Here is an 18,762-nt window from a genome sequence, read left to right on the forward strand (position 1 = left end):
ATTAGGGAAAGATCAAGATCCACTTCCACCTCGTGCTGAAGCTGCTGCCACTAGTCATGGCCGAGACGATGAAATGCCAGCAACGTCGTCTGCCAAGGCCGATGCCCAATGTCATAGTACAGAGCATGTGAAATCCAAAACACCAAATATCAGAAAAAAAAGGACTCCAAAACCTAAAATAAAATTGTCGGAGGAGAAGCGTAAACTTGCCAATATGCCATTTACCACACGGAGTGGCAAGGAACGGCTGAGGCCCTGGCCTATGTTCATGGCTAGTGGTTCAGCTTCACATGAGGATGGAAGCACTCAGCCTCTCGCTAGAAAACTGAAAAGACTCAAGCTGGCAAAAGCACCGCAAAGAACTGTGCGTTCTTTGAAATCCCAAATCCACAAGGAGAGTCCAATTGTGTCGTTTGCGATGCCTGACCTTCCCAACACTGGACGTGAAGAGCATGCGCCTTCCACTATTTGCATGCCCCCTGCAAGTGCTGGAAGGAGCACCCGCAGTCCAGTTCCTGATAGTCAGATTGAAGATGTCAGTGTTGAAGTACACCAGGATGAGGAGGATATGGGTGTTGCTGGCGCTGGGGAGGAAATTGACCAGGAGGATTCTGATGGTGAGGTGGTTTGTTTAAGTCAGGCACCCGGGGAGACACCTGTTGTCCGTTGGAGGAATATGGCCGTTGACATGCCAGGTGAAAATACCAAAAAAATCAGCTCTTCGGTGTGGAGGTATTTCACCAGAAATGCGGACAACAGGTGTCAAGCCGTGTGTTCCCTTTGTCAAGCTGTAATAAGTAGGGGTAAGGACGTTAACCACCTCGGAACATCCTCCCTTATACGTCACCTGCAGCGCATTCATAATAAGTCAGTGACAAGTTCAAAAACTTTGGGTGACAGCGGAAGCAGTCCACTGACCAGTAAATCCCTTCCTCTTGTAACCAAGCTCACGCAAACCACCCCACCAACTCCCTCAGTGTCAATTTCCTCCTTCCCCAGGAATGCCAATAGTCCTGCAGGCCATGTCACTGGCAAGTCTGACGAGTCCTCTCCTGCCTGGGATTCCTCCGATGCATCCTTGCGTGTAACGCCTACTGCTGCTGGCGCTGCTGTTGTTGCCGCTGGGAGTCGATGGTCATCCCAGAGGGGAAGTCGTAAGCCCACTTGTACTACTTCCAGTAAGCAATTGACTGTTCAACAGTCCTTTGCGAGGAAGATGAAATATCACAGCAGTCATCCTACTGCAAAGCGGATAACCGAGTCCTTGACAACTATGTTGGTGTTAGACGTGCCAGGGAACTAGACAATTTATTGAGGCAGTGTGCCCCCGTTACCAAATACCATCTAGGTTCCACTTCTCTAGGCAGGCGATACCGAGAATGTACACGGACGTCAGAAAAAGACTCACCAGTGTCCTAAAAAATGCAGTTGTACCCAATGTCCACTTAACCACGGACATGTGGACAAGTGGAGCAGGGCAGGGTCAGGACTATATGACTGTGACAGCCCACTGGGTAGATGTATGGACTCCCGCCGCAAGAACAGCAGCGGCGGCACCAGTAGCAGCATCTCGCAAACGCCAACTCTTTCCTAGGCAGGCTACGCTTTGTATCACCGCTTTCCAGAATACGCACACAGCTGAAAACCTCTTACGGCAACTGAGGAAGATCATCGCGGAATGGCTTACCCCAATTGGACTCTCCTGTGGATTTGTGGCATCGGACAACGCCAGCAATATTGTGTGTGCATTAAATATGGGCAAATTCCAGCACGTCCCATGTTTTGCACATACCTTGAATTTGGTGGTGCAGAATTTTTTAAAAAACGACAGGGGCGTGCAAGAGATGCTGTCGGTGGCCAGAAAAATTGCGGGACACTTTCGGCGTACAGGCACCACGTACAGAAGACTGGAGCACCACCAAAAACTACTGAACCTGCCCTGCCATCATCTGAAGCAAGAAGTGGTAACGAGGTGGAATTCAACCCTCTATATGCTTCAGAGGTTGGAGGAGCAGCAAAAGGCCATTCAAGCCTATACAATTGAGCACGATATAGGAGATGGAATGCACCTGTCTCAAGTGCAGTGGAGAATGATTTCAACGTTGTGCAAGGTTCTGATGCCCTTTGAACTTGCCACACGTGAAGTCAGTTCAGACACTGCCAGCCTGAGTCAGGTCATTCCCCTCATCAGGCTTTTGCAGAAGAAGCTGGAGGCATTGAAGAAGGAGCTAACACGGAGCGATTCCGCTAGGCATGTGGGACTTGTGGATGCAGCCCTTAATTCGCTTAACAAGGATTCACGGGTGGTCAATCTGTTGAAATCAGAGCACTACATTTTGGCCACCGTGCTCGATCCTAGATTTAAAGCCTACCTTGGATCTCTCTTTCCGGCAGACACAGGTCTGCTGGGGTTGAAAGACCTGCTGGTGACAAAATTGTCAAGTCAAGCGGAACGCGACCTGTCAACATCTCCTCCTTCACATTCTCCCGCAACTGGGGGTGCGAGGAAAAGGCTCAGAATTCCGAGCCCACCCGCTGGCGGTGATGCAGGGCAGTCTGGAGCGACTGCTGATGCTGACATCTGGTCCGGACTGAAGGACCTGACAACGATTACGGACATGTCGTCTACTGTCACTGCATATGATTCTCTCAACATTGATAGAATGGTGGAGGATTATATGAGTGACCGCATCCAAGTAGGCACGTCACACAGTCCGTACTTATACTGGCAGGAAAAAGAGGCAATTTGGAGGCCCTTGCACAAACTGGCTTTATTCTACCTAAGTTGCCCTCCCACAAGTGTGTACTCCGAAAGAGTGTTTAGTGCCGCCGCTCACCTTGTCAGCAATCGGCGTACGAGGTTACATCCAGAAAATGTGGAGAAGATGATGTTCATTAAAATGAATTATAATCAATTCCTCCGCGGAGACATTGACCAGCAGCAATTGCCTCCACAAAGTACACAGGGAGCTGAGATGGTGGATTCCAGTGGGGACGAATTGATAATCTGTGAGGAGGGGGATGTACACGGTGATATATCGGAGGGTGAAGATGAGGTGGACATCTTGCCTCTGTAGAGCCAGTTTGTGCAAGGAGAGATTAATTGCTTCTTTTTTGGGGGGGGTCCAAACCAACCCGTCATATCAGTCACAGTCGTGTGGCAGACCCTGTCACTGAAATGATGGGTTGGTTAAAGTGTGCATGTCCTGTTTTGTTTATACAACATAAGGGTGGGTGGGAGGGCCCAAGGATAATTCCATCTTGCACCTCTTTTTTCTTTTCTTTTTCTTTGCATCATGTGCTGATTGGGGAGGGTTTTTTGGAAGGGACATCCTGCGTGACACTGCAGTGCCACTCCTAGATGGGCCCGGTGTTTGTGTCGGCCACTAGGGTCGCTAATCTTACTCACACAGCTACCTCATTGCGCCTCTTTTTTTCTTTGCGTCATGTGCTGTTTGGGGAGGGTTTTTTGGAAGGGACATCCTGCGTGACACTGCAGTGCCACTCCTAGATGTGCCCGGTGTTTGTGTCGGCCACTAGGGTCGCTAATCTTACTCACACAGCTACCTCATTGCGCCTCTTTTTTTCTTTGCGTCATGTGCTGTTTGGGGAGGGTTTTTTGGAAGGGACATCCTGCGTGACACTGCAGTGCCACTCCTAGATGTGCCCGGTGTTTGTGTCGGCCACTAGGGTCGCTAATCTTACTCACACAGTCAGCTACCTCATTGCGCCTCTTTTTTTCTTTGCGTCATGTGCTGTTTGGGGAGGGTTTTTTGGAAGGGCCATCCTGCGTGACACTGCAGTGCCACTCCTAGATGGGCCCGGTGTTTGTGTCGGCCACTAGGGTCGCTAATCTTACTCACACAGCTACCTCATTGCGCCTCTTTTTTTCTTTGCGTCATGTGCTGTTTGGGGAGGGTTTTTTGGAAGGGACATCCTGCGTGACACTGCAGTGCCACTCCTAGATGGGCCCGGTGTTTGTGTCGGCCACTAGGGTCGCTTATCTTACTCACACAGCGACCTCGGTGCAAATTTTAGGACTAAAAATAATATTGTGAGGTGTGAGGTATTCAGAATAGACTGAAAATGAGTGTAAATTATGGTTTTTGAGGTTAATAATACTTTGGGATCAAAATGACCCCCAAATTCTATGATTTAAGCTGTTTTTTAGTGTTTTTGGAAAAAAACACCCGAATCCAAAACACACCCGAATCCGACAAAAATAATTCGGTGAGGTTTTGCCAAAACGCGTTCGAACCCAAAACACGGCCGCGGAACCGAACCCAAAACCAAAACACAAAACCCGAAAAATTTCAGGCGCTCATCTCTACTATATACATGATGTGGTCATTTACTGGTACCTGGTGACAGAACGTATACTGGATTCCCCCACAATGTAACTTTATATCTGTCACCTATATACATGATGTGGTCATTCACTGGTACCTGGTGACAGAACGTATACTGGATTCCCCCACAATGTAACTTTATATCTGTCACCTATATACATGATGTGGTCATTCACTGGTACCTGGTGACAGAATGTATACTGGATTCCCCCACAATGTAACTTTATATCTGTCACCTATATACATGATGTGGCCATTCACTGGTACCTGGTGACAGAACGTATAATGGATTCCCCCACAATGTAACTTTATATCTGTCACCTATATACATGATGTGGTCATTCACTGGTACCTGGTGACAGAACGTATACTGGATTCCCCCACAATGTAACTTTATATCTGTCACCTATATACATGATGTGGTCATTCACTGGTACCTGGTGACAGAACGTATACTGGATTCCCCCACAATGTAATTTTATATCTGTCACCTACATACATGATGTGGTCATTCACTGGTACCTGGTGACAAAACGTATTCTGGATTCCCTCACAATGTAACTTTATATCTGTCACCTATATACATGATGTGGTCATTCACTGGTACCTGGTGACAGAACGTATACTGGATTCCCCCACAATGTAACTTTATATCTGTCATCTATATACATGATGTGGTCATTCACTGGTACCTGGTGACAGAACGTATTCTGGATTCCCCCACAATGTAACTTTATATCTGTCATCTATATACATGATGTGGTCATTCACTGGTACCTGGTGACAGAACGTATACTGGATTCCCCCACAATGTAACTTTATATCTGTCGCCTATATACATGATGTGGTCATTTACTGGTACCTGGTGACAGAACGTATACTGGATTCCCCCACAATGTAACTTTATATCTGTCACCTATATACATGATGTGGTCATTCACTGGTACCTGGTGACAGAACGTATACTGGATTCCCCCACAATGTAACTTTATATCTGTCACCTATATACATGATGTGGTCATTCACTGGTACCTGGTGACAGAACGTATACTGGATTCCCCCACAATGTAATTTTATATCTGTCACCTACATACATGATGTGGTCATTCACTGGTACCTGGTGACAAAACGTATTCTGGATTCCCTCACAATGTAACTTTATATCTGTCACCTATATACATGATGTGGCCATTCACTGGTACCTGGTGACAGAACGTATACTGGATTCCCCCACAATGTAACTTTATATCTGTCATCTATATACATGATGTGGTCATTCACTGGTACCTGGTGACAGAACGTATACTGGATTCCCCCACAATGTAACTTTATATCTGTCACCTATATACATGATGTGGTTATTCACTGGTACCTGGTGACAGAACGTATACTGGATTCCCCCACAATGTAACTTTATATCTGTCACCTATATACATGATGTGGTCATTCACTGGTACCTGGTGACAGAACGTATACTGGATTCCCCCACAATGTAACTTTATATCTGTCACCTATATACATGATGTGGTCATTCACTGGTACCTGGTGACAGAACGTATACTGGATTCCCCCACAATGTAATTTTATATCTGTCACCTACATACATGATGTGGTCATTCACTGGTACCTGGTGACAAAACGTATTCTGGATTCCCTCACAATGTAACTTTATATCTGTCACCTATATACATGATGTGGCCATTCACTGGTACCTGGTGACAGAACGTATACTGGATTCCCCCACAATGTAACTTTATATCTGTCATCTATATACATGATGTGGTCATTCACTGGTACCTGGTGACAGAACGTATACTGGATTCCCCCACAATGTAACTTTATATCTGTCACCTATATACATGATGTGGTTATTCACTGGTACCTGGTGACAGAACGTATACTGGATTCCCCCACAATGTAACTTTATATCTGTCACCTATATACATGATGTGGTCATTCACTGGTACCTGGTGACAGAACGTATACTGGATTCCCCCACAATGTAACTTTATATCTGTCACCTATATACATGATGTGGTCATTCACTGGTACCTGGTGACAGAATGTATACTGGATTCCCCCAAAATGTAACTTTATATCTGTCATCTATATAATAATTATAGTAGTACAGTACAGTACAGTAGGCCATTGCTGTATCTTGCAGCTCTGTGTCACTGCAAGTATCCATTCTATATCTGTGCGGCATTTTTGTGAGCAGTATATATAGTATTACAGTGCAGCATTTTGGTGACTAACAGTATATAGTTGTACAGTAGGCCATTGCTGTATCTTGCAGCTCTGTGTCACTGCAAGTATCCATTCCATATCTGTGCGGCATTTTTGTGAGCAGTATATATAGTATTACAGTGCAGCATTTTGGTGACCCAACAGTATATAGTTGTGTACAGTAGGCCATTGCTGTATCTTGCAGCTCTGTGTCACTGCAAGTATCCATCCATTCCATTTTCTTCCAGTGATTTGGACCAATAATACCATTGATTAGAATGAATAATTCCAGTGATTTTGTCATTTTCTTCCAGTGATTTGGACCAATAATACCATTGATTAGAACGAATAATTCCAGTGATTTTGTCATTTTCTTCCAGTGATTTGGACCAATAATACCATTGATTAGAACGAATAATTCCAGTGATTTTGTCATTTTCTTCCAGTGATTTGGACCAATAATGCCATTGATTAGAATGAATAATTCCTGTGATATTGAGGTGTTTGTGTCGCTTAGCTTAGCCGTCCAGCGACCACAGTGCTCCTCTTTTTCTCTTTTCTTTGCATCATGTGCTGTTTGGGGCCAATTTTTTTAAGTGCCATCCTGTCTGACACTGCAGTGCCACTCCTAGATGGGCCAGGTGTTTGTGCCGCCCTCTTGGGTCACTTTGCTTAGTCATCCAGCGACCTCGGTGCAAATTTTAGGACTAAAAATAGTATTGTGAGGTGTGAGGTGTTCAGAATAGACTAAAAATTAGTGGAAATTGTGGTTATTGAGGTTAATAATACTATAGGATCAAAATTACCCCAAAATTCTATGATTTAAGCTGTTTTTGAAAAAAAAACACCCGAATCCGACCAAAAATTTTCGGGGAGGTTTTGGCAAAACGCGTCCGAATCCAAAACACGCCCGCGGAACCGAATCCAAAACCAAAACACAAAAAATGTCCGGTGCACATCTAGTATCCTGCCGTATCTGGACGACCTGCTGATCCAATTCCCCAGAAGTTCTCCTCCGTCATTTGGATCTGACGGTCCAGTTTCTGCAAGCCCACGGGTGGCTCATCAACTGAAAGAAATCATCCCTGGTCCCTACCCAGAGCATGGTGCATCTGGGAGCGTTGTTGGACACACACAACCAAAGGTTGTTTTTGTCACAGGAGAAAGTCCTGAAGCTTCAGGACAAGATACGTTGCTTCCTCTCTCAACCGCGTGTGTCGATACACTCGACGATGCAAGTACTAGGCCTCATGGTGTCGGCTTTCGACATGGTAGAGTATGCTCAATTTCATTCCCGCCCTTGGCAGAAACGGATTCTTGCCAAGTGGGACGGCCTGCCTCACCGGATCCGATTGAGCAGGGGTTATCCCTTCTGGATTTCCAACTGGGTCCTTCTGACGACGGATGCCAGTCTGAGGGGTTGGGGTGCGGTGTTGGAGCAATACTATCTTCACGGTCGGTGGACCAGGGAGGAGTCTCTCATCCCGATAAACATTCTGGAATTACGGGCAGTGTTCAATGCTCTCAAACTGGCCCAGGATCTGGTACTAAACAGGTCTGTTCAAGTACAGTCAGACAACGCCACCATGGTGGCGTACATAAATCATTAAGGCGGCACTCGAAGCCGCATGGCAATGATGTAAGTGTCAAAGATTCTTCAATGGGCGAAACACCATCTGCCAGCAATATCGGCAGTGTTCATTCCGGGGGTCCTCAACTGGGAAGCGGACTTCCTCAGTCGTCAGGACGTACACGCTGGAGAGTGGAGCCTTCATCCAGAAGTATTTCAACTCCTAGTGGACAAGTGGGGCCTACCAGATGTAGACCTGATGGCGTCTCAACACAATCACAAGGTTCCGGTCTTCGGAGCAAGAACAAGGGATCCTCAAGCGGCGTTCGTGGATGCACTGCCAATTCCATGGAACTTTCGGCTGCCGTACGTGTTCCCTCTGGTGTCACTCCTGCCCAGAGTAGTGAAGAAGTTCAAGCAAGAAGGAGGAATCCTTCTTCTAATAGCTCCAGCGTGGCCCAGACGACATTTGTTCTCAGACCTACAGGGTCTCTCGCTAGAGCGTCCTCTTCTGCTTCCGCAACGACCAGACCTCCTCGTTCAGGGCCCTTGTGTTTACCAGGATTTGGCTCGACTGACTTTGACGACGTGGCTCTTGAAGCTTCCATACTGATGGCCAAAGGATTTTCTGAGGCGGTCATTCAAACTATGTTGAAGGCCCGTAAGCCGGCTTCTGCTCGGATTTACCATAGGGTCTGGAATTCTTACTTTGCTTGGTGCACATCTAACAATCATGACGTTTACAAATTTAGTACGGCCAAACTTTTGGCCTTCCAACAACAGGGCTTGGACTTGGGCCTTCGGCTGGCCTCCCTCAAGGTTCATATTTCTGCCTTGTCAGTATGGTTTCAGAGAAAAATTGCGACTCTGCCTGATGGTCATACATTCACTCAGGGTGTTTTGCGGATTCAACCTCCCTATGTCCCACCTGTGGCTCTTTGGGATTTGTCGGTGGTTCTGGAGGCTTTGCAAGAGTCTCTGTTTGAACCTCCTGAATCTGCGGACCTTAAGTGGCTTTCCCTCAAGATCTTGTTTCTGCTGGCTATTGCCTCTGCTAGACGGGTATCAGATTTGGGTGCCTTGTCTCGTAGGTCCCCCTATCTGATTTTTCACCGTGACCGGGCGGTTCTTCGGACGTGCCCTGATTATCTACCTAAGGTGGTGTCTTCTTTCCACCTTAACCAGGAGATTGTGGGTCCGGCCTCTGTCTTTCCGGATTTATCCGCCAAAGAGCGGTCTTTGGATGTGGTACGGGCTCTCCGTATCTATGTGAAGAGGACAGCCTCCATTAGGAAGTCTAATTCTCTCTTTGTACTGTTTGGTTTTCACAAACGTGGCTGGCCTGCTAAAAAGCAGACCTTGGCCAGATGGATTAGAATGGTGATTGCACATGCTTATGTACAGGCTGGCCTTCCAGCTCCTGCTACTATCAAAGCCCATTCTACTTGGTCTGTTGGACCTTCCTGGGCAGCCCGCCGTGGTGCGATCCTTAAACAATTGTGCACGGCGGCTACGGTGTCCTCAGTGAACACGTTCATAAGGTTCTATGCCTTCGATACTTCCGCCAGGATGCTTCCTTTGGATGCCGGGTTCTTGTGCCCGCTACAGTGCGTCCTCTCCCATAAGGAACTGCTTTAGGACATCCCCGATGTTATTCCCCGTGGAATACCAGTGTACCCCACTGCAGAAAAGGAGATTTATGGTAAGAACTTACCTTTGTTAAATCTCTCTGCGAGGTACACTGGATTCCACAGGGCGCCCACCCTGACGCACTTAGCTTCTTTGGGTTGGTGTGGCATTAGCCGCTGATACCTTCTTTTGTCGTGAGAATGTGGTGTCTGTGGCTACTAACTGTTGTTTTCTCATTTACCTGCTACTGCATTGGACTGGTTAACAAAACTGAGCTTCTGTGCATGGAGGCGGGGTTATAGAGGAGGCGGTGCTGAACATTTTTGGAAACAGTCAAAGCTTTTAGCCTGTTGGTGCATCAGATAAAGATCCTACTCTACACCCCGATGTTATTCCCTGTGGAATCCAGTGTACCTCGCAGAAAGAGATTTAACAAAGGTAAGTTCTTACCATAAATCTCCTTATATGGCAGAAATTATAAAACTTTGGAATCAATCAGCTTCTCTGTAATTCACAGTTTCCATCGTAAAGCTCCTAATCTTAAGGATAACGTGTTCAGAGGTGCTCTCCACCATGAGACCTTGAACCCTGTAAGAACCAAAGGTTTCTACAGATGTGGAATGTATGTGGCATGTAAAAGCATTATGACTCCCACATCAAAATGTTCCCATTTTAGTGTTAAGGGAGTAGATTAATTCAGTAACAATTTTATAACATGTTACACAACTAACAATGTATCTTGTGGCATGTGATTGGAATTTTGAGTGTCCTGCATGCAGCACTACCGAGAGAGGATGACACCCTAAAGAAACCTTTGAGTGTCACTCATTTCTTATCGAAGTAAGTGGGGTACGCCCTGTGTTTATATTGCCACTGAGAGTTGGATTTCCCCTATCATAAATCTTATTAGAAATCTTAGGCAATGTTGTCTCATCTATTTTGAGGATATTCTAGACCACCTCTCCATCCATCCACTTTTTCTGTTTTACAGATTATTGATACAGTACCACACAAATTTAGCTTTTTCTCCTTTTATATGTCTATATATCATCACAAGGATATTTTGTGAGATGATATGAGGAAAAGGGATCTGTCACATATATCAACTGGACCATGATGCGTCTATCTTCAGTACAAGTGGCTATTATTGTTTCATGCGTGAGAGTACATTTTTTCCCTTTATTCACTGTTGCATCCTAATAGTCCCTTGAATCCTATATCTACACTTTCAGTACACTATCTAATTTTCCTGTTGGGCAGGTTCACATATTTTACTGGGCTGCTGTTTTTGGACCATAGTCTTCCCTGGAATTTTAATTTATATTCCATCATAAACACTGTCTACAGTATTTGCAAGTGACATGCTGATCGTTCCTGCCCACCCTGAGACCTCATTGCTGGACATTCATACTGTGTTGGACGTATATTTACAAAGTAAATAGAACAAGATGAAATTCCTTGATATTAATGTCCTTCTACATTTGTCGCTAGCGCTTCAGTCTCAATATATTGTAACTACACCTGGCAACATCTTTTTTTAGTTATTTAGGCATCTTTATTCTGCCCAAGGAGGAAGCTTGATAAAGTGTAAGGGTGTGTACACACGATGAGATCTTTGCTATGCCCGATTTTCACTTGCGATTTCCCTTGAACTCCCCGGAGCCCAGCACCACCGATTTTGACTAACTTTTCTTGAGATGTGGACTATGTGTGCTTACGATTTTGGCTTATGTGAGATTTTGGCTTATGTGAGATGTCATTGACATGTGAGATGAACTAGATAGTACACCGATCTAGCAAGGATTGACTTACCTGCACAGTATATCTTTTCTCGCGATGCCGACCTGGCGGGACCACGCATCGGGATCGAATCGGGATCGCAAGGTGACTTTCACCTTGCGATCTGCACTAACTTTTCTTGTGATTTTGACTATATAGTCAAAATCGAAAGAAAATATCTCCTCGTGTGTACACACCCTAACTATCACCCTCTATTGCACTAAATGGAATCATTTAGAAAGGACTGTATGAACCACAAGGTTAAAAGTTGGCAACCATACAGTACATGGCTATGAAACGGCATGGCTCACTCCAATGTATACTTACTTAGGGCTGTGCTTCAGATGTTCTGTCCATCCATCTTCCCCAGATTCAAATGCATAAATGCTGATATTACATACGTAGCACCTCACGGTATCTGATATTCCTAAAAGTAAGCACTTGTTTAGTTTCCATTATGCCCACTAGCCACAAAATGTTCTGTCATGTCATGACATCTACATTTAAAAGTAAGTCTAATAGGAGACATAATTTTTGTATGTTAGTATCGTACTTCACAGTTTTTGTATGTTTTCATACTTCATTGATCAGTTTGCTTTAGAAAAAGTCATTCACATTCCAGAGAGTGTTTCTGTACTGTAATACTATATATTGTACATTGTACAGGGGACTATTCTACTGCAATGCTCTCTACTGGTGAATGTATTATGTAAAATGTACAATATTCATTTACTTTTTAAGAAGCAAAGTATTAAATATGATGAAATACCATCAAGGTCACTTCTAAGTTCCACTAATCATGTCATTCATCATGTCACTTAATACACAGATCAATAATCACACTTTAGAACTCATCATTGCTCTCACATCACTCAACAAGTTTCAATTTAACAAACTATGAAATCCTATTACAGCACAAGGCAATGCCTTAATGTGTACATGTCTGTTTGTGTATATATATATATATATATATATATATAAAAACAAAAAAACATCGATAATCCTGCACTCTCATCGAAATAAACGTTCATCAGGTGGTGGGTGCTCCTAATGGGCCGGTTAGGTCCACGCATGTACCATAGAAAGCTCCAAAGAATTTGGAAGGTGCACTCTCACAAATAAACAATCGTAGATACTTCTTCATAAAATCACCAATTGCTTTTATTGTCGACGTTTCGGTCTGGTCACAGGACTTTATCAAGACAGGTGATGCATCGTATCATCAAATCACAGTTAGGAACAACATGAGCATAATCTTCAAATGAACAGTAATATACAGTCACAAGCAATAAGCCTCACCGGCCCCTATGGGTGCCTACTGGCTACAATAATGGACCCACCACCAAAAAACACCTGTTAAGACGTGCCATCAAAAATATTTCCATCTGAAGGATGAAAAACTAATTACCTGGGATACCTGTAGGTGTCCACACAGAGCATCTCTCATATATGGATATTAGGGCATATAGAACCCATTGAAAATATACTAAAAAGCGTACTCATTCTGCCAAAAGAAATTAAAATAATGAACAACTTAGGGCTATAGTGTACACTCCACTAGTGAAACTAGTCTCAGAAAAACTAACTCCATACCTCAGATGGAAATATTTTTGATGGCACGTCTTAACAGGTGTTTTTTGGTGGTGGGTCCATTATTGTAGCCAGTAGGCACCCATAGGGGCCAGTGAGGCTTATTGCTTGTGACTGTATATTACTGTTCATTTGCAGATTATGCTCATGTTGTTCCTAACTGTGATTTGATGATACGATGCATCACCTGTCTTGATAAAGGCCTGTGACCAGACCGAAACGTCGACAATAAAAGCAATTGGTGATTTTATGAAGAAGTATCTACGGTTGTTTATTTGTGAGAGTGCACCTTCCAAATTCTTTGGAGCTTTCTATGGTATGGATGGCATTCTGAAACAGGCGTTGGAACAGGGGTTATTATCCCAGGTAATGGTGGATAAATTGGGTAGCCCGTTTCCTGTGATACCCATATTTTACACGTTGCCAAAGATCCACAAAGACGCACAGAGGCCACCGGGCAGACCTATTATTTTGTCCCGTGGCTCTCTGTGCGAACCAGTGGCAATCTTTTTAGACTCGTATCTACAACCCTGTATTCAGAACACTTTTACACATCTGAAAGACTCCAGCACTTTATTAAAAAATTTTGCACAGGTAGATATGGTTCCAGATGAGGTGACACTGGTGACACTGGATGTCACCAGTTTATACACCTGCATACCGCACAAAGCAGGTGTGGAGGCTGTCCGCAAGTTGATTTTTGGCAATATATTGTACAATGGTCCTGATGTTGACTTGTTTTTAACATTATTGCTTTTCACTTTAGAACATAACTATTTTATCTTTAATGGTGAGTTCTATAAACAGGTCACCGGTTGTGCGATGGGGTCCTCGGTGGCCCCGTCTTTCGCTAATTGTTTTATGTGGGAGACGGAAAAAAGCATCTTTTTTGAAAATCAAGGTATAGCTAATGCACTGTTCATGTACCATCGTACATAGACGATCTATTGATTTTTTGGCAGGATGATCTCTCAATTTTAACTTCGTTCATAGAGAAACAAAATGCATCTAGTAGTCCAATTAAGTTTACCATGACGAGTAATGCTAGTACAGTCTGCTTTTTGGACATATGCATACAGATTAGAGATCAACAAATCCATACCTCCTTGTATGCGAAGCCCACAGACCGCAATACTATCCTCCACGCGGATAGTTTTCACCCCAAAATGACAATCCGAGGTCTTCCATACTCGCAATTTCTGCGTGTATGCAGAAATAATAGCGATCAGAATCAGGCCATGTGTCAACTAGATGCTATGGTTAATAAATTAAGTGACAGGGGTTATTGCGTCAAGGAATTGCGCAAAGCCAGAGATAAAGCTATATGTGTGTCACAACAAGCATCTAAAAAATTCCCTGAAAGTGGTATTAATAAGAAAAAACAGGAGGTGGTCACATGGGTAAATGAGTTTAACACGCAAAGTCCAAGAATCACAAAACAAGCCAAAAAATTATGGCAGATGGTCAGTACAGATCCAGATCTTAAATGCTTCCAGAAAACCAGACTAAGACCCAGCTACTCACGCGGCAGGAATTTGAAAGATCTGCTAGTTAAGACTGATGTCACAGGGTTTGTAACATCTCCCACACCCCAAAATTTTCTTACCAGAAAAAACGGATATTTTAAATGTTTGGGGTGTACAACATGTTCTTATCTACTAACAGGTGACACCATACCCCATCCTCACACAGGGCAGCGATTCAAAATCAACTGGCCACTAACGTGTACCAGCCGATTTGTAATCTATATACTGGTATGCCCTTGTGGCCTCTATTATGTCGGGGAGACCGAGTGCCAGCTAAAAGTGAGGTTGACCCAGCATCGGTCGGCTATCAGAAATGCCTTACTGACAGGGACAAGCGAACAACCAGTAGCCCGACACTTTGTCCAGTTTAAACATAATCTGGCAAGTTTGAGGTATAAAGCTGTCGACCACATACTAGAGATGAGCGGGTTCGGTTCCTCGGAATCCGAACCCGCCCGAACTTCAGCTTTTTTTACACGGATCCGAGCGACTCGGATCTTCCCGCCTTGCTCGGTTAACCCGAGCGCGCCCGAACGTCATCATGACGCTGTCGGATTCTCGCGAGGCTCGGATTCTATCGCGAGACTCGGATTCTATATAAGGAGCCGCGCGTCGCCGCCATTTTTACACGTGCATTGAGATTGATAGGGAGAGGACGTGGCTGGCGTCCTCTCCATTTAGATTAGAAGAGAGAGAGTGAGATTGAGACAGAGACACTTGATTTACTGGAGCTTAGGAGTACTAGAGAGTGCAGAGTTTACTAGTGACTGACCACTGACCAGTGACCACCAGTGCAGTTTTATTTAATATAATCCGTTCTCTGCCTGAAAAAAACGATACACAGTGACTCAGTCACATACCATATCTGTGTGCTCAGCCCAGTGTGCTGCATCATCTATGTATAATATCTGACTGTGCTCACACAGCTTAATTGTGGGGGAGACTGGGGAGCAGTTATAGGTTATAGCAGGAGCCAGGAGTACATATTATTAAAATTAAACAGTGCACACTTTTGCTGCAGGAGTGCCACTGCCAGTGTGACTGACCAGTGACCTGACCACACTGACCACCAGTATAGTATACTATATTGTGATTGCCTGAAAAAGTTAAACACTCGTCGTGTGACTTGTGTGGTGTTTTTTTTTTTATTCTATAAAAAACTCATTCTGCTGACAGACAGTGTCCAGCAGGTCCGTCATTATATAATATATACCTGTCCGGCTGCAGTAGTGATATATATATATATATATATATATATATATATATATATATATTTTTTATATCATTAATTATCATCCAGTCGCAGCAGACACAGTACGGTAGTTCACGGCTGTAGCTACCTCTGTGTCGGCACTCGGCAGTCCATCCATAATTGTATACCACCTACCCGTGGTTTTTTTTTCTTTCTTCTTTATACATACTACATCTCATTATCATCCAGTCTATATTAGCAGCAGACACAGTACAGTACGGTAGTCCACGGCTGTAGCTACCTCTGTGTCGGCACTCGGCAGTCCATCCATAATTGTATACCACCTACCCGTGGTTTTTTTTTCTTTCTTCTTTATACATACTACATCTCATTATCAACCAGTCTATATTAGCAGCAGACACAGTACAGTACGGTAGTCCACGGCTGTAGCTACCTCTGTGTCGGCACTCGGCAGTCCGTCCATAATTGTATACCACCTACCCGTGGTTTTTTTTTCTTTCTTCTTTATACATACTACATCTCATTATCAACCAGTCTATATTAGCAGCAGACACAGTACAGTACGGTAGTCCACGGCTGTAGCTACCTCTGTGTCGGCACTCGGCAGTCCGTCCATAATTGTATACCACCTACCCATGGTTTTTTTTTCTTTCTTCTTTATACATACATACTACATCTCATTATCAACCAGTCTATATTAGCAGCAGACACAGTACAGTACGGTAGTCCACGGCTGTAGCTACCTCTGTGTCGGCACTCGGCAGTCCATCCATAATTGTATACTAGTATCCATCCATCTCCATTGTTTACCTGAGGTGCCTTTTAGTTGTGCCTATTAAAATATGGAGAACAAAAATGTTGAGGTTCCAAAATTAGGGAAAGATCAAGATCCACTTCCACCTCGTGCTAAAGCTGCTGCCACTAGTCATGGCCGAGACGATGAAATGCCAGCAACGTCGTCTGCCAAGGCCGATGCCCAATGTCATAGTACAGAGCATGTCAAATCCAAAACACCAAATATCAGTAAAAAAAGGACTCCAAAACCTAAAATAAAATTGTCGGAGGAGAAGCGTAAACTTGCCAATATGCCATTTACCACACGGAGTGGCAAGGAACGGCTGAGGCCCTGGCCTATGTTCATGGCTAGTGGTTCAGCTTCACATGAGGATGGAAGCACTCAGCCTCTCGCTAGAAAAATGAAAAGACTCAAGCTGGAAAAAGCACAGCAAAGAACTGTGCGTTCTTCGAAATCCCAAATCCACAAGGAGAGTCCAATTGTGTCGGTTGCGATGCCTGACCTTCCCAACACTGGACGTGAAGAGCATGCGCCTTCCACCATTTGCACGCCCCCTGCAAGTGCTGGAAGGAGCACCCGCAGTCCAGTTCCTGATAGTCAGATTGAAGATGTCAGTGTTGAAGTACACCAGGATGAGGAGGATATGGGTGTTGCTGGCGCTGGGGAGGAAATTGACCAGGAGGATTCTGATGGTGAGGTGGTTTGTTTAAGTCAGGCACCCGGGGAGACACCTGTTGTCCGTGGGAGGAATATGGCCGTTGACATGCCTGGTGAAAATACCAAAAAAATCAGCTCTTCGGTGTGGAACTATTTCAACAGAAATGCGGACAACAGGTGTCAAGCCGTGTGTTCCCTTTGTCAAGCTGTAATAAGTAGGGGTAAGGACGTTAACCACCTCGGAACATCCTCCCTTATACGTCACCTGCAGCGCATTCATAATAAGTCAGTGACAAGTTCAAAAACTTTGGGTGACAGCGGAAGCAGTCCACTGACCAGTAAATCCCTTCCTCTTGTAACCAAGCTCACGCAAACCACCCCACCAACTCCCTCAGTGTCAATTTCCTCCTTCCCCAGGAATGCCAATAGTCCTGCAGGCCATGTCACTGGCAATTCTGACGATTCCTCTCCTGCCTGGGATTCCTCCGATGCATCCTTGCGTGTAACGTCTACTGCTGCTGGCGCTGCTGTTGTTGCTGCTGGGAGTCGATGGTCATCCCAGAGGGGAAGTCGTAAGACCACTTTTACTACTTCCACCAAGCAATTGACTGTCCAACAGTCCTTTGCGAGGAAGATGAAATATCACAGCAGTCATCCTACAGCAAAGCGGATAACTGAGGCCTTGGCATCCTGGGTGGTGAGAAACGTGGTTCCGGTATCCATCATTACTGCAGAGCCAACTAGAGACTTGTTGGAGGTACTGTGTCCCCGGTACCAAATACCATCTAGGTTCCATTTCTCTAGGCAGGCGATACCGAAAATGTACACAGACCTCAGAAAAAGAGTCACCAGTGTCCTAAAAAATGCAGCTGTACCCAATGTCCACTTAACCACGGACATGTGGACAAGTGGAGCAGGGCAGGGTCAGGACTATATGACTGTGACAGCCCACTGGGTAGATGTATGGACTCCCGCCGCAAGAACAGCAGCGGCGGCACCAGTAGCAGCATCTCGCAAACGCCAACTCTTTCCTAGGCAGGCTACGCTTTGTATCACCGGTTTCCAGAATACGCACACAGCTGAAAACCTCTTACGGCAACTGAGGAAGATCATCGCGGAATGGCTTACCCCAATTGGACTCTCCTGTGGATTTGTGGCATCGGACAACGCCAGCAATATTGTGTGTGCATTAAATATGGGCAAATTCCAGCACGTCCCATGTTTTGCACATACCTTGAATTTGGTGGTGCAGAATTTTTAAAAAAACGACAGGGGCGTGCAAGAGATGCTGTCGGTGGCCAGAAGAATTGCGGGACACTTTCGGCGTACAGGCACCACGTACAGAAGACTGGAGCACCACCAAAAACTACTGAACCTGCCCTGCCATCATCTGAAGCAAGAAGTGGTAACGAGGTGGAATTCAACCC

At 44.9% G+C, this 18,762-nt stretch overlaps 1 protein-coding gene across 1 annotated transcript in view; it reads right to left on the minus strand.

The window, feature by feature from the left end:
• LOC134893970 (baculoviral IAP repeat-containing protein 1e-like) overlaps positions 1-18,762 on the minus strand; it is a 206,552-nt gene that overhangs the window by 113,955 nt on the left and 73,835 nt on the right. The window contains exon 6 of the mRNA XM_063913733.1: positions 11,881-11,980. Within this exon, the coding sequence (XP_063769803.1) occupies positions 11,881-11,980 (100 nt within the window). The remainder of the gene's footprint in view (positions 1-11,880; positions 11,981-18,762) is intronic.

Source organism: Pseudophryne corroboree, chromosome 1 (assembly GCF_028390025.1).
Source record: "Pseudophryne corroboree isolate aPseCor3 chromosome 1, aPseCor3.hap2, whole genome shotgun sequence".
Lineage (NCBI taxonomy): Eukaryota > Metazoa > Chordata > Amphibia > Anura > Myobatrachidae > Pseudophryne > Pseudophryne corroboree.